This window comes from Brachionichthys hirsutus, chromosome 1, assembly GCF_040956055.1.
Source record: "Brachionichthys hirsutus isolate HB-005 chromosome 1, CSIRO-AGI_Bhir_v1, whole genome shotgun sequence".
Lineage (NCBI taxonomy): Eukaryota > Metazoa > Chordata > Actinopteri > Lophiiformes > Brachionichthyidae > Brachionichthys > Brachionichthys hirsutus.
Genome location: NC_090897.1, coordinates 14,135,099 through 14,161,747, shown reverse-complemented (window position 1 = coordinate 14,161,747; position 26,649 = coordinate 14,135,099). Strand labels below are relative to the sequence as shown.

The 26,649-nt window shown below is 44.8% G+C and overlaps 1 protein-coding gene across 1 annotated transcript in view; it reads left to right on the top strand.

Annotated features, from left to right (window-relative positions):
* itfg1 (integrin alpha FG-GAP repeat containing 1) overlaps positions 1-25,890 on the top strand; it is a 109,375-nt gene extending 83,485 nt beyond the window's left edge. The window contains exons 15-18 of the mRNA XM_068738971.1: positions 8,695-8,819; positions 13,509-13,591; positions 18,223-18,340; positions 24,840-25,890. Of these exons, the coding sequence (XP_068595072.1) occupies positions 8,695-8,819; positions 13,509-13,591; positions 18,223-18,340; positions 24,840-24,899 (386 nt within the window). The 3' untranslated portion in view covers positions 24,900-25,890. The remainder of the gene's footprint in view (positions 1-8,694; positions 8,820-13,508; positions 13,592-18,222; positions 18,341-24,839) is intronic.
* Positions 25,891-26,649: the final 759 nt, after the last annotated feature.

Below are 26,649 nucleotides of genomic sequence, written 5' to 3'. Positions count from 1 at the left end.
AGGATATCATCAGAAATGAGACAATAAGAGGGACAGTGAAGGTTAGAAGTTTTAGAGACAGGGACTATATCGGTAGAAGGATGCTGAGGATGGAACTGCCGGGGAACAGGGCTAGAGGACGACCCAGGAGAAGATACATGGACGTAGTGAGGGAGGACATGAGAGTGGCTGGTGTTGGGGAGGGCAATGCTAAGGACAGGTTGAAGTGGAAAAGGTTGGGTTGCTGTGACTCCTCACGGGACAAGCCGAAAGTACAGTAGTAGTAGTAGAAGTATGATATCAGACATGTTGATGGTTGAGTGTGTCATCAAACTGATCCTCAAGGTAACAGAAACTGTGTAATCTATTGCTCAGTCAGGGGAGATGGTAAAACATTTATGGCATCATTTTTTTAATCTTCCTCGTTGAGGTGTTATTATTAAAGTTGGTACTGATCCAAAACCAGTGGCGCTGTGCCCTAAACTGTTATTTCAGTTCAGTGGAGCATTAAATTCATCTCATGTTTGATCCAGAATCATTTACACGTTCTTTGGTTCTTTTGGCTTACGCAGAATGCGTGTTTCTCAATATCTGTAGACTTTTAATTATGTTATTATTTACAGTGTAATGACTTTTTATTGTTCTCATAGTATTTTTATCTTTGCTAAAAAAATAAATAAAGTGCTGCGGACAGTTTTATTAACCATTTTTCAAAGCATTGAAGATGTGTCCGTCGCTGTGTAGTCAGCTAAAACTCAAAACCTCCTGAAGTGATCACATAAGTCTCTTAGAAATGCTGTCTCCTCTGGGTTTTCAGTTCGATAAATCAGCAGTCCTTCATTAATTTAGCTTCTTTAAACTCAACGTATTTGGCTGTTGGTGCCCCATAGTGGAATCGAATGAAAAGCATAGTGCTAACAGTCATAAATAATTATAACTGGGGTTATTGGCTGTGTACAGACGGGATGAGCGTGTCTACGGTGCCGAAGATGACAATGCACAGAGAGGGAACAAGGGAGAAAAGAGGAGGTGCATAAGCAATACAGGAGGAAGTGACTGAAAGAGAGAGGGCAGTGGAAGATAGAAAAGAGTGAGTGATCGCAGAGAGGAGAGTCATAGCGCGCCCAGATCAATGTGGAGTCCTCTACAGACTGTCTAATTAAGCTAATGCATTCAGGGGATTAGAAATGGCTAATGCACACACATGCACACAGTTCACATAATTGTACACGCAGAATCAGCTAAACAGGTTTGCCTGAAGTCACACATGTCTACAATATTTATTATACCTTAATCTTTTAGGCAATCTGTAGATCCAACTTGGAATCGAACTCAAATGACAAATTACATTTGCTTAGTCTGTTGACCGCTTCTCTCCCTTTTTGTTAATCATGACGACGCCTAAAGCGACATTGTGAAAACCAGCTTCACAATGACCTCCAGCCGCAGTGGGTGCACCCGCGTTTCCACAGATCGCAGCAGGCCACCGAGTGTCGGCCTATTTTCAAATCATTTTATTGCAGGCGCGGGAGAATTCTCAATATGGGAGCGAGATAGGAAAGTGGGTGGAAGAGAAACATGGAAACAGTTGAAAGGGACGAAAATGAGAAGGTTCGGAGGAGAGAGCTGAAAACAGTGGAGATGCTGAAAGGAACAAAGGATGGAAAATGAGCGTTGAATAAATGAGAGAGGTTGGTGATGGAAGAAGAGCACAGGAAGATCACAACTGATGAAAGGAAGGAAGGAAATATTGGAGTGGAGGGGAGAGAACAACTGGAGAGATAACCCTCCATGCAGACTTGGGGAATTACTATTGATTAGGCGTAGCATTTTCTCTTCTTGTTTTTTGAGTCCTTCACCTCTCTCCTCCTCACTGTTTATCTCCTCTGCATCCTGACTCCATTCCTCCGCTTTCTCTCTCTCTCTCTCTTCCCGCTGCAGACAGTTTTTACATGCCATAAATTGTCCACAGCATTGTTTAACTTTAATTTGTCATCGTTGTCATCTCTCTGTCTTCATTCGTTGGTGTCCAAACATCCTTGTGCTTAAATTACTGAAACTCTTTGCTCTGCTGATGCACCTGCATCTTCCTCCTCTTCTTCATCTCTGTCTTTGACCCGCAGTAATCCAATTTCCACCAGTGTGCTGTGAGTTAGCAGCACTGTTGGCGATTGTTGTTAACCCGGGCCACGATCGATCCGGTCTTTTACATTTAAGGTTGAATGCAGGGGGGTCGCGGTTCCTGCCGAGACCCCCCTGCATTCATCTGGCTCACGGGAGACACTGGCTGTGCTATGCTAGCTCATGCTTACCGTGCTACCTATGATGCTGCATTTTAATTTAGCTACATCAATGCTAACTGATTTTCATAAACTGGGCATGGGCCTGACCTCCGGTGGACTCAGCACCCACTGTGGGGGGCGGGGTGGTGGTGATATCTGGAAAGATACAGTCATATTATTTTCCATTTATAATAAGGAAAAATATTTCCTAAATAGATTAAAATCTTTCCAATGAAATTTAAATGTTTCTAGTCTCACAAGGACACATGAGTGCACAGCTCATTATGTTCTTTTATCAACCTCCGAAGCACAAACTTGCAGACATTTTTCTATCATTTAAAACGATCCATATGTAGTTTTGTGAACTTGGTCTTAATTTCCTCTGACTTCTATTTGTCAATTATTTGTTGTTATTGTTTTGTCGTCACAATTGTTACTTGTTTTTTTATTTATGAAATAGAATGAATGAAAACGTCAATTTTCACAATTTTGATTATTATTATTGTTGTACATTGTAGTTTTAGTTGTTATTTGTCAACATGCATAAGTATGAAGCTGCAAGACTTATTGGTGCTTCAGCTTATCACCATGGATACACACACTTTATCACAAATCAATGTCTATATCTTGACTCCACTACACATGGACTGAGTGTGGCTCTACAGCCTGAAGCAGCTGTCCATAAAAGTGTGACTGTGTGCACTTCTATCCCCCGCAGTCACCATGAGAACATACAACACTCCGTACAGGTAGACACAGATTTGAACCCAGTACCTTGTTGCTGTGACGCGACAGCACTAACCACTACACCAGCTGTGTTATTTGTGCCTCCCCACAACTTGCAATAACTATTAAGCGATTATTACACCAATCTACTCGTTGTAGGGAATTTCCATATTAGATGGGATTCCACAACGTGTTTACATGCCGACAGAACAACAGGGACGCACCACGTTTAGTTTGTTATTGTAATGACTGATTTCAATTGAACGCATCACAACAGTGACATCACACAACACAGATAGACATGGGCTTAGATTGGCTGGGGCAAAGTCCCGCCTTCAGGGGACAGAATGACGTGGGGACGAAGCGGGAAGCGTCTTCATTCCAATGAAGCGCGGGCACGAGAGCTGTGTTGGAATCTCAGCGCTGATATCCGAACTAACTGTACTGATCTGTTAATTATATAAATGTCTTAATCTTAACCCACATTCTCCTCATTGAATACGCACCCACAACGGAGAACAAGAACCGGAAGAGGGTTTGGTAAAACCCTACATCGTGCACATTTGTTGAAGTAGTGGTGTCAGTAAGTGCTTCTGTTTTTCATATTCATGTTCTTGGTCTCTATGTGCCGAAGCAGTTTTGTTACCTCGTTTGCTAGCTTGTCACCACATATCATGCAGAACGGACTTGGTGCTTCAGTCACCCATCGATAAACCGGATTTTAAGTATGAAGAAACTTTCTGCTCTCAGCTCCTCGGTTTGCCTTTTCATCTTTGTAAAGCAGCTCTCCAAAGACTTTTGATTTTTTTACTAATTTTCGCTAGTTTTTTATGGCTTTATTTTTTTGAGTATCGTATCACGTGACCAAGAAGATTCACAGACGATTGTTACGTTGGAGAAGATCCGGTCGTTTTTCAAAATAAAACACCTGTCAGACTATAATAATCAATACAACGGAAATTAGAGAAATTATTTCTTCTTTCTGTGCAGCTCGGGAACAAATGTCTCACGGACCGGTCGTAAGTACGGCTGGTCGTAAATCGTGCAGATCGTAACTCTTATATTTCTTGTTTCATTTGACTTGTTTTCATGTTTACAGCAAAACGTTTTCCTCAGAGACATTACTTTGTCTCTCTGCATATCTTAGAGGGGGGTTAACCCTGATTTTCAAAGGGATACGTGTCACAAGACCTTAGTAGATGGGCACACACACAAATACGTGTATGCATCCATGCATACACACACTCACACACACATTATGTTGGAGCTTCCTCAGAGGCATCCATGTCCTCTTCCTGTCTCTTTCTATTTTCTACATCTTTTCCTATTTTTCCTTGCAATGCCCATGAGCCAGTAAAATGTGTCCACTTCAATATAATGCTGTATTTTTATCCCAAAAAATAATTTGGCCATTTGTTGAATACAGCTTAACCAAAAACCATGACAGTTCAAACGAAAGTTAATGCAGTTTCCACACATGCGTGCGTGTGTAGTGCTCTTAGTTTCAGGTCCGGGTACTCTGTGACTGCGGTACATCAAAAGGCAAATATTTGATGTAAAACTAGAAGAGTCCAGGAATTCAAGCCTTTTTTCAGTAAGAGAAAGATGTCCGACACAAGATGAAAGTCTTCAATGTTCAACGAAATACGAAAGGTTGATCAAATTTGATATAATAAACAAGAGAAATATTTGTTGTCCTTCTTGTTCCAACGAGCTTTCCATAATAGGAGTGTAACGTTGCATTCTGTGCATCATTAAATTAAATATTACATAACTTAGCATTGCACTGAACACCTCAAATTTGAAAAGGTGCAATGTTTAATTCTGTTCAGTCAGATGGCGACTGCGGATTGGTGCAAAAAACAAACTGTGGATGGTCGAACTTCAGTTTCAACACCTTTTCACAAAAGATCAATTCTCCCATGGATTTTAACTTTTGAGCCCTGACCTGTTGAATGTGACATGTTCTGTGTGTAGAATTTTAAAATATGTTGTGCTTCGGGCAGTAAACACACACACACACACACAGGCTGACAAGAACTGCCTTGAATCGGCTTTGCCTTCCAAAGATGGATTGAATCCTGTTTGTTAGGTCTACAGGGTGGAATTCTCCACCAAGGCCTCCACTCTCTGCCAAAGGGAGATAGACCAACACACACACACACACACAAGCTGTAAATCCCGTATACTGCTCTGCATAATACCCTTTGCCAGGCTCCTCGTGTCGTGAAATGGCTTTGTTCCAGCTCTGGCCACATTTCCAAGCCACACACAGCACTCAGCAGACACTAAGCCAGGCTCCCTGCCTGCAATGTAACCCTGCTTGATCCTCCATCAGACACACACACACACACACACACACAATCATACCCACTCCACCATGCCGAGTGGCCAAGTTAAAGCCAAGCACCTGTCGGGAATGACAGCCTGTCAAAAGCATCAAACCTAGACTCAGGCCCAATCCCCTCCAAAGTCCTATCCTGTCATGGCCGATGGGCAGATTTCAATGGAACGTCGCAGTGGAGTAATTTAAAAATGCCCCCGCCATTGGGTCTATCGCAGAGTAACACCCTAACTCTCGTTCTTGTGTGGTGCCATAAGATCCTGTTAGTCTGTCTGGAGGAAGGGTGGACACCAACAAAAAGAAGTTGCATTGCCATAAAGGCCATTTGCTGGTTACATGATGCAAACGCCTGCAGGTGAAGGGCTTGGAGCTGAAAGCCGGTAAACAAAACCCCTAAAGCTCTCATGTGGCTGCTGCTGGTTGTTGATAATGAGTTTCAGCAGGGGTGTTACCCTCGCTCCCTCCCCATATTTGGTGATGTCCATCTCCATGTGTGAGTTTACAGAAAGCCGAAGGGCCTGACTTTCGGTTCTCTCATTTTAGTTCTACTGCAAAAGCCTTGCACCAATGCGTAATGTCGAATTTTGTCATCACGTGCAGCGTGTGTTTGTACAGTACCTTGTTCATTTTATTTTATTTATCAGGCTTGGAACAAGAAAAAATACTTTCCTCCAGCCCCGGCTATACCAAAGCCCCTCACCGCAGACGAGGTGTGTTTTTATACTGTTGTTCAAATTCGGATTCTACTAAACCAAATATTTAAAGCATTATTGTCAAAACTTGAACCAATCAATTCCTGTCAATAACATCAGGACAACAATTACACAAATTACGCAAATTCCAAAGGACATGTGTTTTAATGGAATTAGCCCATTAGTGGTAGATATTTCTGTCTGGATCAAAGAGGAATATTAACCAACCGACATTCCAGTGTGATCGTCGGTAGAGCAAGGCTGCTCGTATGGCTTAAAACGAATGCTACTTGTCAGTTGGAAGCTTTTACAGTGGTTACAGATCTATTACATTTCTTTGACACTCTTTTTCACACACACACACACACACACACACACACACATACAGGCATCATAGTTAAATGTCAGACACACCAGGAGTCATTTTCACTGCCTGTTAGAGGCCTGGGCTTTGTGCTAACCCTGAACGAGTCAATGTCCGTGAAAACTGGGCCCAGCTCTTCCTGGAGTCAATAGTCCCCCCCCCCCCCCCCCCCCTTTTAGATACCCAGACTGTGTTATTAAGACGCTTGCACTGCCACCTTGCAGCACCGCAGCCCCACCACTAGATCAGGAAAATAGAAAACCAAGAGCAACATCAAGCCAAGAATATCCAGAAAGAACAGAGAAATGATTCATTTGACGGAGGGTGATGAAAGTTTATGTCATTGCTCTGTCCAACCAGCGCCAAAGTGCTTCATTGACAGCGTCGTGGATGGTGGACATTTGTTTTTTTTAATCTTAAATGCTTCTACAACTAACCTTGTTAAAGCAGTCTTAACCTGTAAATACACCTAAATTATTATTATACTATTATTTAAAAGGAATTATATATTTTCAAGACTGCATTACTTCACCTGCTCTGTACCAACCGAACTGTTCTTTTTAGCAGTTAAAATATCTTTGGTGGCATTCAGAATAAATTATTTCGACATGCGCAATTTTACCAATTAAACCGTAAATACCAGTAGAAGAAAAAGCCGTAGCGACTTCCGTTGTAAACAAAACATGGCTCCGCCCTTTTTCTGCTGGAAACGTCAGCGTTATTGCTCACATTTTCCCCGTTTGCGCTGTTAGTTTCCTCCTTTAATGTCTCCGGCAACGTGTTTGTCTCAGATTTTGACCAGTTCTGTCTTTCGCTCACCGTGTCTTTTGCTCGCTCTGCTTCAGCTAGCTTCTGGGAATAGAAGAAGCGCGTTTAGCTGACGTCACAGACATGCGCAGTAAGGACGGTTTGTACCGAAACATCGGAATAAGTGTTTCCATGCGCGCTGCTCAGATTATCAATCAGTATAAACCACCCCTCTCGATCGGAATCAAATATTGATCGGATTGAGTTTGATCGGATCAGTCTATTGCAATTTGGGGGTGTACATGAAGCATTTTTATTCCGATCAGTCTTTTAATCCGATTAAATGTGTCCATGTAAACGCAGCCAATGTTTAATTACTCATAGTATTACTAGCCTACTAGCAAGGTCTGGTCCTTAAAGCCTCCAATCAGACGCGAGGGAAACTAAAACTACGTTGACTTGCAGTGAGTTTGAACGATTTGATCCATGATCAGCTGAAAAGCCCGACGATGAAAAGCAGCATTTTCTTTTTTCCAGCTGAACTGAGGTTCAGATTAATTGAAAGGTAAAGAGAGAAGCGAAGCTGTTCTCTTCTTAGCCTGCAATACGCCGTCCATCTGCATTAGTTCTGATCAGTGGCTGCCCCGAGGCGTCCTCTCTCGTTCTTCCATCCCTCTCGCTCTCTCCTTCCCTGTCTTTGTTTACCACATAGCCCACATAGATTTATGTCGGCTGCACTTGGCAGTTAGGTGGCGTAGGCAAGAGCAGCAGCTGAAGGGGATAAAGGGGGGGGGGGGGACAAACAGGAGGGAGGAGAGAAAGGGCAGATGAAATAGGCAAGGCCAAATGGGAGGGATGTATCGTGGGGAGAGGAGGGAGAGATGAGCAAAGCAAAAGAACTGGGAGATGTGGAGTTGTATGAGAATAGTGAGGAAGGGGTTCATTGGGGGGGGTTATTACATATAATGTGCAACAATATGCTGTATTGATCAGAAAGTCATGCACCAAGCTTATAAATGCAAACACCTAACTGACAGTTGATATTCTGATGTGTGGCATTTATGCATTCACCATCTTCACGTCGAATGTTTATGTTTAAACAATATGGATACATTATACCGAATGTTTGTGTGAAATATCGTGGCAATCCTTATTTCAGATATAAAGATGAAAGGTCAAGATTTTGACCTGCAGAAAGATCCACCGGGTCGCTATGTTCACAAAGTCGCGTCAGGCTCCTTGGGAGTCATCCTGAGGGCGCCATAAATGTCCGTAGAAAATGTCGTGGTGATCCAGTTGGCACCTTTTGATATATTTCACCAAATATCTATCTCAAGAGGGAACTAGATGACATTTCATGCAAAAAGCAAAGTCAACAGGGTGCATCCTGTGGAGAGTAGTGAATGTATATTATCTTGGCAATCCATCTAATAGTACTCGGAGCAAAACAGTAGCCTCTAATAAAAGGCTCGTTAGCTATTCTGATGTTGTGTTGAGAAAGCAGATTGTTTTTGTGACATTTAAACTTTTTTCTTCTTCTTCTCCCTCCCCTCCTTTCAGCCGGCCAATTGAGCCAATCAGCTCACTTCTCCCTCCAGCTGCCCTACACGGTGCTGGGTCTCGGCCGCAGTGCCAACTTCCTCGACCACCTCTTCGTCGGCATCCCCCGGCAGCCCGGAGTGAAGGTGAGAACCGACCAGAAGGTTATACTTGCGCGACCCACGCCACAGCGCTCCAGTTGGAGGAAGCGGCAGGCGCGGGATAAAGGAAGGAGGTGTGCTGAGCAGCCAAAGCTTAGCTTATAAGCCCTTTCAACCATTTGGGAGCAAATTACATCGACAGAGTTGTTTCCTAAAGTGTCACGTGTCTCGTTAAGTCGTTTCTGAGAAGCCCCGCCTGCCCTGAACCTAACGGCGCGTGGCAGGCGTGGCGGAGACATTTTACGTCTCTGTCATGAGTCTCAGATAAGAAGGAAGCAAGCGATGAACAAAAAAATAGCCTCCGGATCATGATGTTAAGAACCAGGAAGCTTCCCAAGAAAAGTATCAAATGCTTGCCTTTTTCATTGTCAGTGCAGTTTGGGTTCTTTTATAGTCATAAGCGTGAAGTCAAACAGTCGTTATTCTCCCACAGCTCAGGCTCGCTGCCGTAATGAGCTTTATGCAGCATATTTCTGAGACTGGCTTCAAGAGTGTTTTGTGAAGATTCAGAGGAAACGTTTCCCTCCACAGAGTTTCTCATCAAAGCAGCGATGCCGAGCAGAGACCGCCACGTATTACAAGAAGCATTTATAGTTGGTTACCACTGCCAATAGAGTTGGGTGGAGGTTATGTGATCGCCCTCATTTGTCAGTGTGCAAGACACCTTTCAAGCTTAAAGGTTTAGTTTTTTCCGTTACCGAGAGGTTGTCGGTGTCACTGAGTGCATGCAGCACTTTCTGCCACAAGTTTCACGGTAACGAGTGTTTGTACCAGTTTGTACCAGACAAATGTTCATGTCTTCAAACTGTTCACGAGAGTCTACGAGGGTGATGATGATGATGATGAATATATTTATTAGATAGAATGTTAGAGCAGTACAAGTACAGTCAAACAATGGAATGTATTACAGTGCAAGTACAGTCAAACATCCTGTCTAAGAGGAGCATTTCTAAAGAGCCCTTTCGGTCTTGTTTCCTTTGAAAGTCCTTGGTACATAAATCATCGACAATAAATTAAAAAGACACATCAGAATCAGATCAGAATCAGAATCAGAAGTAGTTTATTGCCATTGTCAGTGAGTGTTCACTGACTAGGAACGTTTCTCGGTGAAGTCGTGCTACATCTAATAGTAATGACAAAATACAAAAACCATACAAGTACGGACACATCAGCAGCAGCAGGAGTGGATACACAGATGTGTACTAGCAGCAGTAAACTAGCGTAATCACGCAGTGCAAATGGAACAGTAAGGTGGGGTGGGGGGATTGATCCGGAGAGAGTCGTGAGGACTATCTCGTTTCTCTGTTGTAGCAGCTGTTGATCATTCAGAATGCACCTTGGGAGCCCACTGAGGCTTGATTGGGCGGCACATCCACCGAGTAAAGAGAAGAAGCCAGGCTGCCAGCTGGGAGTAGATGGTGACCCAACGCGTGCCTTCCTTCGTACTGCACGGCAGCGTTGTATCAATATTGTAAATAATTGATCGGGTGTTCTTGTTCTAAATCTCTGCGTCGGCCACGTTTCTGCACTGCACCTTGTAAAATGTCAGCGCTCGTCAGTTCGCGTCTCTCACCGTCTCTGTGCTCCTCTCCATCTTTTCTGCCTCTCGTTGGCTCGCTTGTCACGCTGATTATTGGGTGAGACGGAGAACCTTGTTCCTCCTCCCACGTGGTACCAAGTTCGTCGTCGGGGAACTGATTAGCGTTATAGATGGGTTGGTCTGCGACTCAGAAGCTGGAGCGCACCAAGGACATTCATCTCAAACAGGCTGCACACTTGCTTTTTACAGCCATTTTTCCTCCTCCTCCTCCTCCTCACCTATTCCCTCTACAAAGTGAATTAATGAATGCCTGAAAATGCAGGCAATTATTGCATGTTATTTATTTATTCTGATACCCAGGGTGAGTCGGGAATGAGATAACGCCAAGAAATCTACCTGTAATAAGGAGGAGGTGAACAATACCCTGACCACTGCGCCACCCAGATCTGTCTGTCAACTCCCTTTGTCCCTCTGTCCTTTCTAAACTCTTTCCATTCATTTACTCTTCACAGTTTCCCCCTCCTCGGTGATTCTCTGCCTGCTGTTTCACATAAGGAGATGTTTTCTAAAAATCCACTTGGAACTCTTGTGTCTTCTGTCCAATCATTCCTCTTTTCTCTCCCCCCCCCCCCCCCCCCCCCCCCTCCCCATCTTTTTTCTTTTGAGTATCTTTCCTACTGTTCACATCCACCCAGGGGATTCCCTTTGCTCAAAGTGGTTTGCTTCACTAATCAGTCCCCTGCTTGTCACTCTCGCCTTCTCTCCGTCTCCCTCACCCACCCTCTCTCTATCTGTCTCCCTCACAGTGTGCTACCCTCTCTCTGTCTCCCTCGCTCTCTCACAGTGTGCCACCCTCTCTCTATCTGTCTCCCTCGCTCTCTCGCAGTGTGCCACCCTCTCTCTATCTGTCTCCCTCGCTCTCTCGCAGTGTGCCATTTTCCCTGCCTTTGAATCCGAGTATCTCCCTGACGACTTGCGAGCACTTTACTCTTCCAAACAGCCCGATCCGATCTGCTCTCAGGCAGAGTTGTGGAGGCTGACTCGTATCCAGCTCTGCCCCCCCCCCCCCCCCCCCCCCCCGACAGTTGCCGCACTGATGGTAGCTCGCGACAATGGCTGGCGGCGAGAGTGCGCTCATTATGTAAAAAGCAATGCTGTTGTTGCATGCTTATTCACAATAGCTGTGACTTCCTCTCAATCGATGAAGAAACCGAGCAGTCACTCCGAGATTCTGCCAAATGTAGTTGAATTAGAAATGCTAATTCATCACAGCTATGAAATAACTAACATAGCCTGAACTCCAAATGACTGAGCAGGCGCTAAATCAGAATACAAGGTCGTTTTGGAGTAAGAAGACAAACTAACAGATGAGGATGAGGATGAAGGGGTTTTTTTTTCCTTTCCAGAAATCAAAACTCGGGCACCGTTGGGTGTTGAGTCGAGACCTCGCAACGTCAATCTGTAAACAGTGTCTGTACATCCACATGACGCCTTCCCTACTTGAACACAGTCACTATGCCGAGAAATAAATCCAGATACAGCGGAACCTCGCTTCCCGGAACATAATTCCTTCCGTAATACTGTTCGACAATCAATTTGTTCAAACACCGAATCTCTATTTCCCATCAGAAATAATGGGAACTAGATTAATCCGTTCCGACGCACCAGATAAATTACCATTTACATGACTACAGTCATAATAATATGTAACTACGTGTAGCTAAACAACAGTTAACACATGAAAGTGTAGAATGGGGAAGGGTTGTTCCTTTGAAAGGGAGTCGATCGCGCTGTACGGTACTGCGCAGCAAAATCCAAGACACCAACACCATTGGCGATTATTTCCTTCTTTAATTCAACAGTTGTTCTCACTGCTTTCCTCTCTTCTTTTCCGGTAGTATTACTGCTGCCTTTCTTTGGATCCATGACTAAGAGCTAAAAAGAACAAAGCAAAAAAATACGCACACAAAGCAAATAATTTCTCCTCTGGCAGGTCGACTCAAACTGAACCGACTCGGGTTAGACTCCGCCTTCGTCCGCGGGTGTCCGGTTCGCCTCGGCTCCACTCGTGTGTTCCAACTCCAAAAATCTGTTTGACTTCATTGTTTTGGTCAAAAACCGAGGTTCCACTTGCATATGATAATTAGAGGCTTGCGTAGAGGAACCATCCAGACATTTGTTTTATTGCAGAGTGGACGGAGTAGTTGGTCAGAAACATGCAGAATATACACCTCAGTCTTCACATAACACTTTTTACATCAAGAATTTATCTTGATTTTTCCATTTATATTCAGGTTGCTGTTCCTGATATGAAGGATGGATGTGCTTATGTGTGTTGATGCCTTCCTTTTCTCAGTAAAGGATCTCGCCCCATACCATCATATCGTCAATTAATATGCACAGTCCTCAATATTTTACCCAAAATCCAGTTCGTCATTATTGGAGAGTTGTAGAAAAAAAAAATCATTTTTAAAGGGGGTTCCAGGTACCCTTGATTGAATTCTATGAAGTTCCCAGCAAAATAATTTGTATAGTTCTGTATATACACACAACACAATGCATTACCTTTTTTAAATAACAAAACATCCAAAGCATAATTCATTTCAGGTCTGGAACCTCAACTCCTCTTAAATGGGGGATTGCTTTCCTGTCGACCAGGTTTGTTCTCTTTTTCTGCGCTGCCGGCTGACATTCAGATGCTGGTTCCAGTAGTCTCCCGTGAATTCCATCTGAACAGGAAGCCTCCGTGCTGCTACGACAAGTTGTTACAGAAAAGGGAAGATGATATATATTTCATCACGGCTGAGACTATGACTTGTTTTGGCTGAACTCTGACACACAGCAGCAGAAATGCCTAATCTCGGATCCAAATATGAAACACCCACATTGCACTCAGACATTGTGGAACTTTGTGTTGGAGGAGAACGTATTTCACGGTCTGTGTCTTAAATGCACAGCTGAAAATAGCCGCTCTATAGTACCTAAGGAACACCGTGAGGCCCAATTACTCTGCCCCAGAGGACCTAACACACATAGCGCAGCGTGTGTGTGACTCTCTGCCGTCGTGTATTCTTATTATAATTTAGTAGTATGTCAGTAGAAACCCATTTAATCTGTGTTCTGTTTATTTCTAGGAAATAAGGAAGCAGGAGTGGATGGCCATCATTCCCAACTCTCAGCTCATCGTCATCCCATACCCCCACGATAAACCGAGCAGGTACATAAACAGGACGCTTACAGATCTAGTGCAGTGTAGAGGCACTGTAACAGCCTGCAGGATGCTTATAGATCTAATGCAGTGTAGATGCTCCGTAACGGCCTGCAGGACGCTTATAGATCTAATGCAGTGTAGAGGCACTGTAACAGCCTGCAGGATGCTTATAGATCTAATGCAGTGTAGATGCTCCGTAACGGCCTGCAGGATGCTTATAGATCTAATGCAGTGTAGATGCACCGTAACGGCCTGCAGGATGCTTATAGATCTAATGCAGTGTAGATGCTCCGTAACGGCCTGCAGGACGCTTATAGATCTAATGCAGTGTAGATGCACCGTAACGACCTGCAGGACGCTTATAGATCTAATGCAGTGTAGATGCACCGTAACGACCTGCAGGACGCTTATAGATCTAATGCAGTGTAGATGCACCGTAACGGCCTGCAGGACGCTTATAGATCTAATGCAGTGTAGATGCTCCGTAACGGCCTGCAGGACGCTTATAGATCTAATGCAGTGTAGATGCACCTTAACGGCCTGCAGGATGCTTATAGATCTAATGCAGTGTAGATGCTCCGTAACGGCCTGCAGGATGCTTATAGATCTAATGCAGTGTAGAGGCACCGTAACGGCCTGCAGGATTCTTATAGATGTAATGCAGTGTAGATGCTCCGTAACGGCCTGCAGGATGCTTATAGATCTAATGCAGTGTAGATGCTCCGTAACGGCCTGCAGGATGCTTATAGATCTAATGCAGTGTAGATGCACCGTAACGGCCTGCAGGACGCGTATAGATCTAATGCAGTGTAGATGCACCGTAACGGCCTGCAGGATGCTTATAGATCTAATGCAGTGTAGATGCTCCGTAACGGCCTGCAGGATGCTTATAGATCTAATGCAGTGTAGAGGCACCGTAACGGCCTGCAGGATTCTTATAGATGTAATGCAGTGTAGATGCTCCGTAACGGCCTGCAGGATGCTTATAGATCTAATGCAGTGTAGATGCTCCGTAACGGCCTGCAGGATGCTTATAGATCTAATGCAGTGTAGATGCACCGTAACGGCCTGCAGGATGCTTATAGATCTAATGCAGTGTAGATGCTCCGTAACGGCCTGCAGGACGCTTATAGATCTAATGCAGTGTAGATGCACCGTAACGACCTGCAGGACGCTTATAGATCTAATGCAGTGTAGATGCACCGTAACGACCTGCAGGACGCTTATAGATCTAATGCAGTGTAGATGCACCGTAACGGCCTGCAGGACGCTTATAGATCTAATGCAGTGTAGATGCTCCGTAACGGCCTGCAGGACGCTTATAGATCTAATGCAGTGTAGATGCACCTTAACGGCCTGCAGGATGCTTATAGATCTAATGCAGTGTAGATGCTCCGTAACGGCCTGCAGGATGCTTATAGATCTAATGCAGTGTAGAGGCACCGTAACGGCCTGCAGGATTCTTATAGATGTAATGCAGTGTAGATGCTCCGTAACGGCCTGCAGGATGCTTATAGATCTAATGCAGTGTAGATGCTCCGTAACGGCCTGCAGGATGCTTATAGATCTAATGCAGGGTAGATGCTCCGTAACGGCCTGCAGGATGCTTATAGATCTAATGCAGTGTAGATGCACCGTAACGGCCTGCAGGACGCGTATAGATCTAATGCAGTGTAGATGCACCGTAACGGCCTGCAGGATGCTTATAGATCTAATGCAGTGTAGATGCTCCGTAACGGCCTGCAGGATGCTTATAGATCTAATGCAGTGTAGAGGCACCGTAACGGCCTGCAGGATTCTTATAGATGTAATGCAGTGTAGATGCTCCGTAACGGCCTGCAGGATGCTTATAGATCTAATGCAGTGTAGATGCTCCGTAACGGCCTGCAGGATGCTTATAGATCTAATGCAGGGTAGATGCTCCGTAACGGCCTGCAGGATGCTTATAGATCTAATGCAGTGTAGATGCACCGTAACGGCCTGCAGGACGCGTATAGATCTAATGCAGTGTAGATGCACCGTAACGGCCTGCAGGATGCTTATAGATCTAATGCAGTGTAGATGCTCCGTAACGGCCTGCAGGACGCTTATAGATCTAATGCAGTGTAGATGCACCGTAACGGCCTGCAGGATGCTTATAGATCTAATGCAGTGTAGATGCTCCGTAACGGCCTGCAGGATGCTTATAGATCTAATGCAGTGTAGATGCTCCTCAACGGCCTGCAGGATGCTTATAGATCTAATGCAGTGTAGATGCTCCTTAACGGCCTGCAGGATGCTTCTAGATCTAATGCAGTGTAGATGCTCCGTAACGGCCTGCAGGATGCTTATAGATCTAATGCAGTGTAGATGCTCCGTAACGGCTTGCAGGACGCTTATAGATCTAATGCAGTGTAGATGCTCCGTAACGGCCTGCAGGACGCTTATAGATCTAATGCAGTGTAGAGGCACCGTAACGGCCTGCAGGACGCTTATAGATCTAATGCAGTGTAGATGCACCGTAACGGCCTGCAGGACGCTTATAGATCTAATGCAGTGTAGATGCTCCGTAACGGCCTGCAGGACGCTTATAGATCTAATGCAGTGTAGATGCTCCTTAACGGCCTGCAGGATGCTTATAGATCTAATGCAGTGTAGATGCTCCGTAACGGCCTGCAGGACGCTTATAGATCTAATGCAGTGTAGATGCACCGTAACGGCCTGCAGGACGCGTATAGATCTAATGCAGTGTAGATGCACCGTAACGACCTGCAGGACGCTTATAGATCTAATGCAGTGTAGATGCACCGTAACGACCTGCAGGACGCTTATAGATCTCATGCAGTGTAGATGCACCGTAACGGCCTGCAGGACGCTTATAGATCTAATGCAGTGTAGATGCTCCGTAACGGCCTGCAGGACGCTTATAGATCTAATGCAGTGTAGATGCACCTTAACGGCCTGCAGGATGCTTATAGATCTAATGCAGTGTAGATGCTCCGTAACGGCCTGCAGGATGCTTATAGATCTAATGCAGTGTAGATGCACCGTAACGGCCTGCAGGATTCTTATAGATGTAATGCAGTGTAGATGCTCCGTAACGGCCTGCAGGATGCTTATAGATCTAATGCAGTGTAGATGCTCCGTAACGGCCTGCAGGATGCTTATAGATCTAATGCAGTGTAGATGCTCCGTAACGGCCTGCAGGATGCTTATAGATCTAATGCAGTGTAGATGCACCGTAACGGCCTGCAGGACGCTTATAGATCTAATGCAGTGTAGATGCACCGTAACGGCCTGCAGGATGCTTATAGATCTAATGCAGTGTAGATGCTCCGTAACGGCCTGCAGGACGCTTATAGATCTAATGCAGTGTAGATGCACCGTAACGGCCTGCAGGATGCTTATAGATCTAATGCAGTGTAGATGCTCCATAACGGCCTGCAGGACGCTTATAGATCTAATGCAGTGTAGATGCTCCTTAACGGCCTGCAGGATGCTTATAGATCTAATGCAGTGTAGATGCTCCGTAACGGCCTGCAGGATGCTTATAGATCTAATGCAGTGTAGATGCTCCGTAACGGCCTGCAGGACGCTTATAGATCTAATGCAGTGTAGATGCTCTGTAACGGCCTGCAGGACGCTTATAGATCTAATGCAGTGTAGAGGCACCGTAACGGCCTGCAGGACGCTTATAGATCTAATGCAGTGTAGATGCACCGTAACGGCCTGCAGGACGCTTATAGATCTAATGCAGTGTAGATGCTCCGTAACGGCCTGCAGGATGCTTATAGATCTAATGCAGTGTAGATGCTCCGTAACGGCCTGCAGGACGCTTATAGATCTAATGCAGTGTAGATGCTCCGTAACGGCCTGCAGGACGCTTATAGATCTAATGCAGTGTAGATGCTCCTTAACGGCCTGCAGGACGCTTATAGATCTAATGCAGTGTAGATGCTCCGTAACGGCCTGCAGGATGCTTATAGATCTAATGCAGTGTAGATGCTCCTTAACGGCCTGCAGGACGCTTATAGATCTAATGCAGTGTAGATGCTCCGTAACGGCCTGCAGGACGCTTATAGATCTAATGCAGTGTAGATGCACCGTAACGGCCTGTTTGGCTTGTTCACTGTGGTGGAATATCTTGGGAGACCCGCTGATTCTTGTTGTTATGGATACGATTCTGCACTTTTCATGTCCTTTGAATAACATGATCAACTTAATGTTGTCTCAGCTCATAGGCGCACACACACATTTTTCTTTCAGCATGTATTCCCATGTTATCGTCATGTTGTTCACATTAAAGCTTAAATCCCAGGAGGAGCTCCAGATGGCTTTTATAAGAATCCTCTTCCACAGAGCCGCATAACACTCAGGTGCATAGCAGGCTTGCAAGACATGGCAAGACACATGCACACACACACACACACACACACACATGCATGCAGGTGAAATGAAATTGAACCACCAAAACCTGACAATTTAGTGTACTTCTCACATACAGTCTAATCTAACAGTTTAAAAGATGATAGATTATGAATGCTGGGACAGCATGGGACATGGGACAGCATGGGACATGGTCCGTGCGTCAGGTTTGTTACAGAATAAATAAAACAGCATAAAGGAACGTTCAATGTTCCCCCTCTTTCTCTCCGTAGTTGGAGTGCCAAGCTGTACCTGACCCCAAGCAACAGCGTGTTACTGACAGCCATTGCGCTGATCGGCGTGTGTGTCTTCATCCTGGTCATTATTGGAATTCTCCACTGGAAAGAGAAGGTCAGGACACGCGCGTGTAACGATGGAGTTAATGTTGGCCTGTTCCCACTGATTTGCTGCTCGAGTGTGTGTGGACTGGAGGAAAAGAGCAGATCGGCCACAGCCAGCAGCAGATGGGCCTCGCCGTCCCTGTCCCGCAGTCCTCGAGCCTCCCATTGAGACACGCACTCTTTGTCTCTGTCTTGCCGGTGCAAACCTGGACGGACCTGTTTTGCGATTGCCTGCTTCTGTCTTTTCGTTCTTGTCGATCTGCTGTTCCTTCATCCACTCGAACAGGACATACCTTTCCTGTAATGCTGTTTTGCTTTTAGTTGTTGGTTGGTTGGCGTAGCTTGCTCAAGAGCACACAGACCATTGTTTAGTAATGCGTTGACTATTGTTGGTTCTCCTTTGATCGTTTCCTTTTCTTTCATTGCCACTGTTTTAATGACTTCTGCCTGGCTAAGTGATGCAGTACGTTTCTGGCATTTTCTCAAAGCCATCTGCCGTGCACGTGGGTGCCTCGTGTGCACCTGTGCGCTTCTCTGTGTGTAACAATGCGCAGAGAAGCGCTATAATTGCCCTCGTTTTTGGGCTTCGTGGGTGTGAACATTAGCTGCCTGAACCGACGCGTCATTTTAAAAAAATATGTGATTCCTGAAGAGAGCATAGATGGGAGGAGATGTGTGAAGGGAGTGAAGCTTATGTGGGGCCAGCTGAGCGTTGAGAGACGAGTGAGAGTAGAAGACATGGCAAAATGGGGAAAAAAGAACACTGATTAAATCTGACGTGTTCACACAGGCAAAAGGCATTTAGAAAAAGAAAAACAACTTGAATCCTGCTCCTAATCTTCCAGCCCTGCTTCCTTTCCACCTGTTCTCTCCTATCTCATGATAGTTCATAAGACCTCTTTATGACTGTGATTTTGGTGAGTGAATTGAGTGCATATTTTACAATTTATTAATTAATTAATTTTAAAAGCCTATATTACAAGTAAATGTGAAAATCCAGATTTAGGCGGGTATCCGGATTGCTCTCAGAATTTATTGGGATGTAAGTAAGACCAAGACCAGGACGCGCCGGAGAGACGATGTCTCTCGGCTGACCTGGGAACGCGGAAGAGCTGGAAGAAGCGGCCGGGCAGAGGGACGTCTAGGCTTCCCTGCTTAGGCTGCTTCCCCCGCGACCCGGCCCTGGATAAGCGGTTTGGAGATGGATGGATGATTCAAAGCATTTTTATTCCTTCCTGAGATTATTGCCGTCATCGCGCCGAGTGTGTGTGTAGAGCAGGGGTGTCAAACTCATAAAGCCATACTGTTAATGAGAAAAATCATAAGTATGAACCAAAGTTTGTGATGGGAATAAATTAACACATTTAAAAATGCAATCATCACGCAGGAACAAAGATAATCGATACAAAATCAAAGCAAAACCAAAAAGCCACCACCTTGTCTTGTCATGGACATGCGCAAACCAAAAAAACCAACCGAAGTGGGCAAGATAAAGAACATTCCCCGAGTCGATGCCACGGGGAAGACGTCACTTTCAGGATCAGCACTGGACAGCTCCATATATAGCCGGCTACATATGGAGCTGTCCAGTGCTGACCCTGAGCGCCATATGTAGCCGGCTAACAGACAGATAAATAACGGCAAAGACATAACCTCCTTGGCGGAGGTAAATTAGCTAGTGTTAGTGCTATGTAGTGTTTCTGTGTTAGTAGGGGGTACTTGAATGCATCATGAAGTCTTTTCTCCCGCACAAATAAATGTAGATTAAATGATTTCCTTTATGACTGATTCATGATTTGAATGTACACGTCTATTTTGAGGTAAAATATCTGAAGTGATTTACAGTCTTTTATGGGACGAGGAGAACTGAGCAGGGCTTTATTACCTTTATTGCTTATAAAAATGATGTATTAGCTGATGAGGTTCATCTTCCATCATTCCTCTTTTGCTCTTGTCTTTTCTGTTTAGCGCTTTAAAGAGAATTTAATATTTCACCTGCTGTACTCTATGACCTTTTGATGATACAGTATCACATGCTAATGACTAGAATGGAATGGAGGGGGGGGGGATCATTGATCATTCATGTGCCCCTTGATCTGAATTTCCCCCTGAACTGAATGGGATCGCTCCTGACCAGCATCCCCCCAGTTATTTTCTGATTAGCTTGGACCTGTGATGTTTTTTTTCTTTGTTACCATGTCTTTTTTGTACTCCATCCATCCATCCATCTTCAAAACCACTTTATCCGGGGCCGGGTCGCGGGGGCAGCAGCCCAAGTAGGGAAGCCCAGACTTCCCACTTCTTCCTGCTCTTCTGGGGGTGCATCCTGAGGCGTTCCCAGGCCAGCCGAGAGACATAGTCTCTCCAGCGTGTCCTGGGTCTTTCCCGTGGTCTCCTACCGGTGGGACGTGCCCTGGACACCTCCCCAGGAGGCATCCTAAGTAGATGTCCGACCCACCTCGTCTTCTAACCCGATCTCTAAGGTTGCGCCCAGCCACCCTACGGAGGAAGCTCATTTCAGCCGCTTGGACCCTCAACCTTGTTCTTTCGGTCACTACCCAAAGCGCGGGACCACAGGTGATGGTAGGAGCAGAGATCGACCAGTAAATGGAGAGCTTTGCCTTTCAGCTCAGCTCCCTCTTCACCGATCCGCCTGTTGATAAGTTGTTGTACTCAACAACATATAATAGATTATAACCATGAACCTTTCGAGCTATCTTGCAAACAGACAGACAGACAAACAAATCAAACGCTGGTGATTGCTTAGCCCCCGCCCGCCAACTGTCATCTATGCAGCAGCAATGAACAACTGACAACTCTGTCGACTAAATGTTTGCATTTAATTGGATAATTCGATAACTAGCATCTGACTTTGAGCTCAGTTAATGGAGCTTTTGTACGCTCCATTAACATTTTCTTTGGTAGACTATTGTCATATAATAAGAAAACATTTCAGCCTGTCACTCGTGAAATTTTGGTACTGTATGTTTGATCTAGATTAAATTACTCAATCTATTCTAGATCAAACATACATTCATGTTTGATCTGGAATAAATTGAGTAATTTACGCATAAGGCCACCAAAAACCTGAAAAATGAAGAACAAGCAGGGTGGCGATTCAAGCCCCCCCCCCCCCCCCCCCCACACTTCTGCTTCGTTCCTCAGTTCCTTGGCACTGAAATATTTGAATCTCTTCTGTCTTCTTGAGAAAACAGCTTCCGGGGGGGTGGAATCGGGTATGTTATGGAACATCTGGGCTAACAGGCTAACAAACCTGATTTTGCAGGTCATCCTGTAATATCAGGGTGCTGAATGACATTTGACGTGGCCGTGCATTCGCACTGCTGCCTCTGGTGTGAGCTAGAATTCTAATAACAATGTCAGGTAGAGGGCAAAGAGCTGCTGCCCTGCCTAACAAGCTCACGGGGCTTTTGCACATCTCCGCTGAACTTCTGCTCAATGCAATACGGGCCTGAGGTAAGGGATATTAAACATATCCATGCGATATTAAACATATCCATGCGAATACAAGTTCAGAGTGAGGTAAAGAGAAAGAATGTAACCAGCTTCCTTCCCAACCAGGACACGCAGACGAGAAGTAACTCGCTGTGCATTCAGGTCCAGTGAGACGAGACCCTGCTTCCCGTTTCCATCTTAAACAAATTAGAACAGGCTTCAACAGCAGTTCAGTTCAAGTGGGTCTTCTATCCAACCCCCAAAAAATCAAAACTTCAGTCCATCTTCTCCTTAAAAATATACTGACCTAAAAAACAAAAAGTCAACCTGAAGCACTGCTATTTTGGAGACTAGATGAAGGCTTTACTCCAAATTAGAACTGGCAGGATAAGTAACGCAATCAGTGTGTTGCTGCCTATCTTTTTGGGGACGACAAATTAGTCAACATCAGTGAAGGGCTGGTTCTATAAATGGGGAGCGTCTTCTCGTGAAGTCTCCCCGGTCCATACAGAAACAGGAGCGGCTCTGTGTGAAGGCAAGAGATACTTTCAAATTGGAGTCTCCTCACCGCCTTGCTCGCGTCGTCACTGATCTCACGCTACAGATCTAAACGCTTTAGTGACTGCGCCGTCACCAGCCCAGGTGAGGAGGCAGCTTTTTTCCTTTGGTGCTCGACTGCTGTCACATGGCATCCAATACGCTGCCATGCTTCACTCCTTCAGTCCCCCAGTAAAGCTCAGTGCAATAACGTACAGTGTAAATGATGTCCATTCTTGTCTGGGACATTCAAACCATCAGGAATTTTCACCTGAGCCACTCCCTTTAAGCCTTGGAGACTTGAACTGAATCCCTCATTAACCGCTGTCGTCAGTGCTTCCGTGCAAAAAACTGTTCCCATCTAAAATGTTATAAATGAAACTGCTGAAAGTATAAACGAGGTAAAATTGTCCCCACCTTGCTCGGGTGCAATAAAGTAAAAGCTTCACGCTTTTTGAGCTTCCATCCCCGATCCCGGCCGTAAGCAGGCGCATCCCGTTTGAATAAGAACCATCATCCGAAGCAAATGCGAAGCGTTTTGTGTCATTTTAGTGCAGAATTCTGTCGTTATGCTTCAGCTCTTTTACTGCAGCGAGGCAGAATCCTGCATTTAAATGACTGTAATTACAAGAGGAGCAGCAGGACTGATTATCTCAGACGATCTTGAGGTGCCGTATATGTTTATAACAATACCACATTACGATAGAAAGTGTCTCCCGGTCCCTGCCCTGCTTACACGCAACGTTTAAGGCAGGCAGGCGTTCATTATTTCCTCTGATCTGTTGACTTCGCTTGCTCTGCTGAAGCTAGCGTGTAATTCTTGGTCTAATTTGTACTCTTTACTCTGCATTTTACGTACGCCATCCCTTCTCCTGCAGGTACTTGTGTTTTGATGGCACTCTGTGCGTTGTTGTCAGCGCCGCCGCCGCCTCTGGCCGTTCACACCTGCCGTTGTGGCTCCAGGCCCAGATGGTGATAATAGACTGTTGGCTCTGAATGCAGCGCATTGTCTCTTTGTAAAGCCCTGATCCCGAGACGTGTCTCTTGATGTAATTCTGAGCTGATTTTATATTATATTCCTTGTCTTGCCATGTTTTATTTTTATTCTTTAGACATGATTGGCACTCAAAGAGTTAATGCTACTGTAATTGAGCATGAAAAGATGAGCCATCAGACCAGACGTCTAATTAAACCAACCGGCACTCGTGTAGTTACGAATCAGATTATAGATTTAACCCCATTTGACTTGTTTCCTGCCAAAGACGTTTTTAACTCTTTAATTATTATGTATTATTACGTGAATACACAAGCCGAAGGGTCTTAATAAACCACTAATCTACCCGTGGGTTAATTAAATCTACCCATGAGGCCATGTTTAATCAGTGAGTGTGTGGACGTACACATGATTTAACACAGCCCTGACTAATGGGAGAGAACACGACTTCAGTCTGAACCACACGTTTCAGGTTGCATGTCCACGTTTCGTTTGTTCTGTTAGGGTGAGTGTATTCACACACACACACACACACTCACACACACACACACACACACACACACACAGATGTGTATGGCTGCATTCTTTGGCGCCTGGCCTCTCTTGTTGAAAATGATGCACGTACATCTTCACCACAGTTAAGTCAAGCGATTAGCTTTAGTTCGATCAAAGGTCAGTTCCGTCTACTTTCCGTCGCCATCGTTGACTTGGCATCGTTGCCATGGTTACAGGTGTTGTTCTCGTGAATCGGGAGGTCGGCAGAAAAGCCATTGTTTTCTTGTTTGTTTGCGTGTGTAGCGTTTCACACACAGTCACTCCACTGAGACGGTTACAGTAAAAGCAGAGTTTGGGAAGAGAGAACGCTGACTGCTGAAGTTTGAGTCAGGACGTCCTGAACCTGTGGATGGATGGATGGATACAACGCACACACGCACACACACACACACACACACACACCTGTAACACTAATGGTACCTTCACAGGAGTTACTCGTGAACCTGGCAGGTGTCGAGACGAACTGTGTTTACTCCCAACGGTTTTCCCAGAGCCCCATGCAGTAAAAATGCTTCATAGAATCATTTCGGATTTGAATTGAGTCCCACCTGAAAGATCGACGGCCGCAGGTGTTCATTGTTGCTTTTCACCCTTTATCTTCATTTGGGATTTCTCCATCCATCCATCCTGGAATTTCTGAATCTTCTTGATGGTGAAATCTTCAGATTCCCTTTGGCTGCATGTTTAGAAAGGAACCGCATTATATGTGGAACGGTACAATCGGCTGTCTGACTTTTACACAACTCAGACTGTTTTTTTTTTTAACACAGCATGCAATAAATATCATGACATGATTGTTTACCACGTAAACCTGCACACACACATGCACACACACACACACACACACACACACATCTCCACTGGGCTTCAGCACACAGGCTGATCGTTGATGTCGAGTCCTCTGCATTAAGTGCAGCAGAACGAGTTTCTGTTTCTAATCGCTCCTCTGTGTTTGTTTGTGATGCAGAAAGCAGACGACCGAGAGAAGAGACAGGAGGCCCACCGTTTCCATTTTGATGCCATGTGATGCGTGAGCAGGGCATCATGGGAGAACGCCCTCCCGTGTCCTCCTCGATTATCCCTGACGCTCCTTCCTCCCCGACACACACACATTTTCACTCAGCTTAATTTCAAGGGCCAATAAGTAGATCCTCATTTGCCCCAAAATGTTTTTGTTTGATATTCTTCAGTCCTCCGTTCAAACATGAAATATTTATGTTCCCTTTCATTAATTCATTCCAATGTTAGAAGTGCACGAGTTTCTACAAGGCCATGGAGAGAAAGCCCCTTCTGGAGGTCGCTATTAAAGGGTTAATCGGGATTTCATCCACTTGGCTATATTTGGCAGCCTAATTATCAATGGCGTTATTGATTTCCATTAAAACGGCCACAAATTACTGAAGTGTTGTAAGAAATCTGTTTGTTCACTGGAAGGGAAGTGCAAATGTAAAAATGTGTTTTGTTGAGAGACATCTATGGGTCTGTCTGTCTCTGTCTCTGTCTCTGTCTCAGTCAGATGTTGCAAAGAAAAGCTTGATCACCTGTGAAATTAACCTGAATTGTATTGTATTATACAGATCAGCTTTCGTGACTGCACAAGCAAAGTGAACAAAAGGTGAACACGTGCAATATAATGATCCTGTGGAACACCAAACGTTAGGAGAGCGTCGTTTCAGTGCATAACGGCAGTGCGGAAACAGTTTCCTGTTTGACATCCAGCAACATTCCTCCTGCTGCTGCTCAGAGGCTCCTGCAGGAGAGGGTTTCTCCTCCTGCTGGAGGAGGCTCTGTTTACTCCTGCTTGTTATAAATGGGGTTTACACTTGTGTTGTCTTTTTGGTCAGGCCGAGCTGTGGGCTATGTTCAGATGTTTATTTCATGAGAAGCAGCACTTTTAGCTCATTTCAACTGATGATGTATTTATTTTTGTTTCGTGCATCTGATTTGCAAATGAATGTTGAAGCTCCTAATGTGCTTCCTTAGATGGGTTGATAATAAAGGTCTCTCCTGCTTGAATAAACCGAATCGCATAAATGTGTGTATTTTTTAGTCTTCTTCACTCTCCACTTCCCTCATAGATTTAAAAAATAAATAGACGCACGTTCGGTCTGAAGCCCATAATTCAGCACATAAAAGCACCTCTTCCACGGAAGCTCATCTCTTAAGAGCGTCCTTGTTTATCTACGGAGAACCCAGGGGGCATTTACAATAAACCTAATCGCTCTTTAATGTTCTATTACTAAATCTGAAGTGATTGAAGTTGCAGTGAAATCAAAACGACTGCACTTTCCCATACGGAGGTCCGTTTGAAACCCGCTCGGCGTTCAGCGCCGCACGTCAGGAGCCAATCAGCGACGAGATGAGAATAAGACTGTCCTCTCAGCATTTAAGGGCAAACATTTACCAGCGCTGATGCTAAACGTGGGTGCGTTTTCTGGGAGAGAGAGAGAGAGAGAGAGAGAACATAGCCGGAAACAGATTTTGTACCAGTAAAAATAAAAGCATGGAACCAAACAAAAATATAAATAAGATATGTTCCCATTAACGTCCACATATATCCGCTTCAGAATCCTGTAAAGATGTTCTTTTTTTTACATTCATAATTTCCTTAATTATAATAAAGCAGCACTCAAAGATCATAATGATAAAAAAAACAATAGAATACAACATTAAACAATAAAAAGGTCACAAAGACGCGTCATAGTCAACATGTTTGCTCTTCCCTTTCACATCACTTTTAAGGAGGTGTATTCAGACCATTTAGAAAACGTTTCACT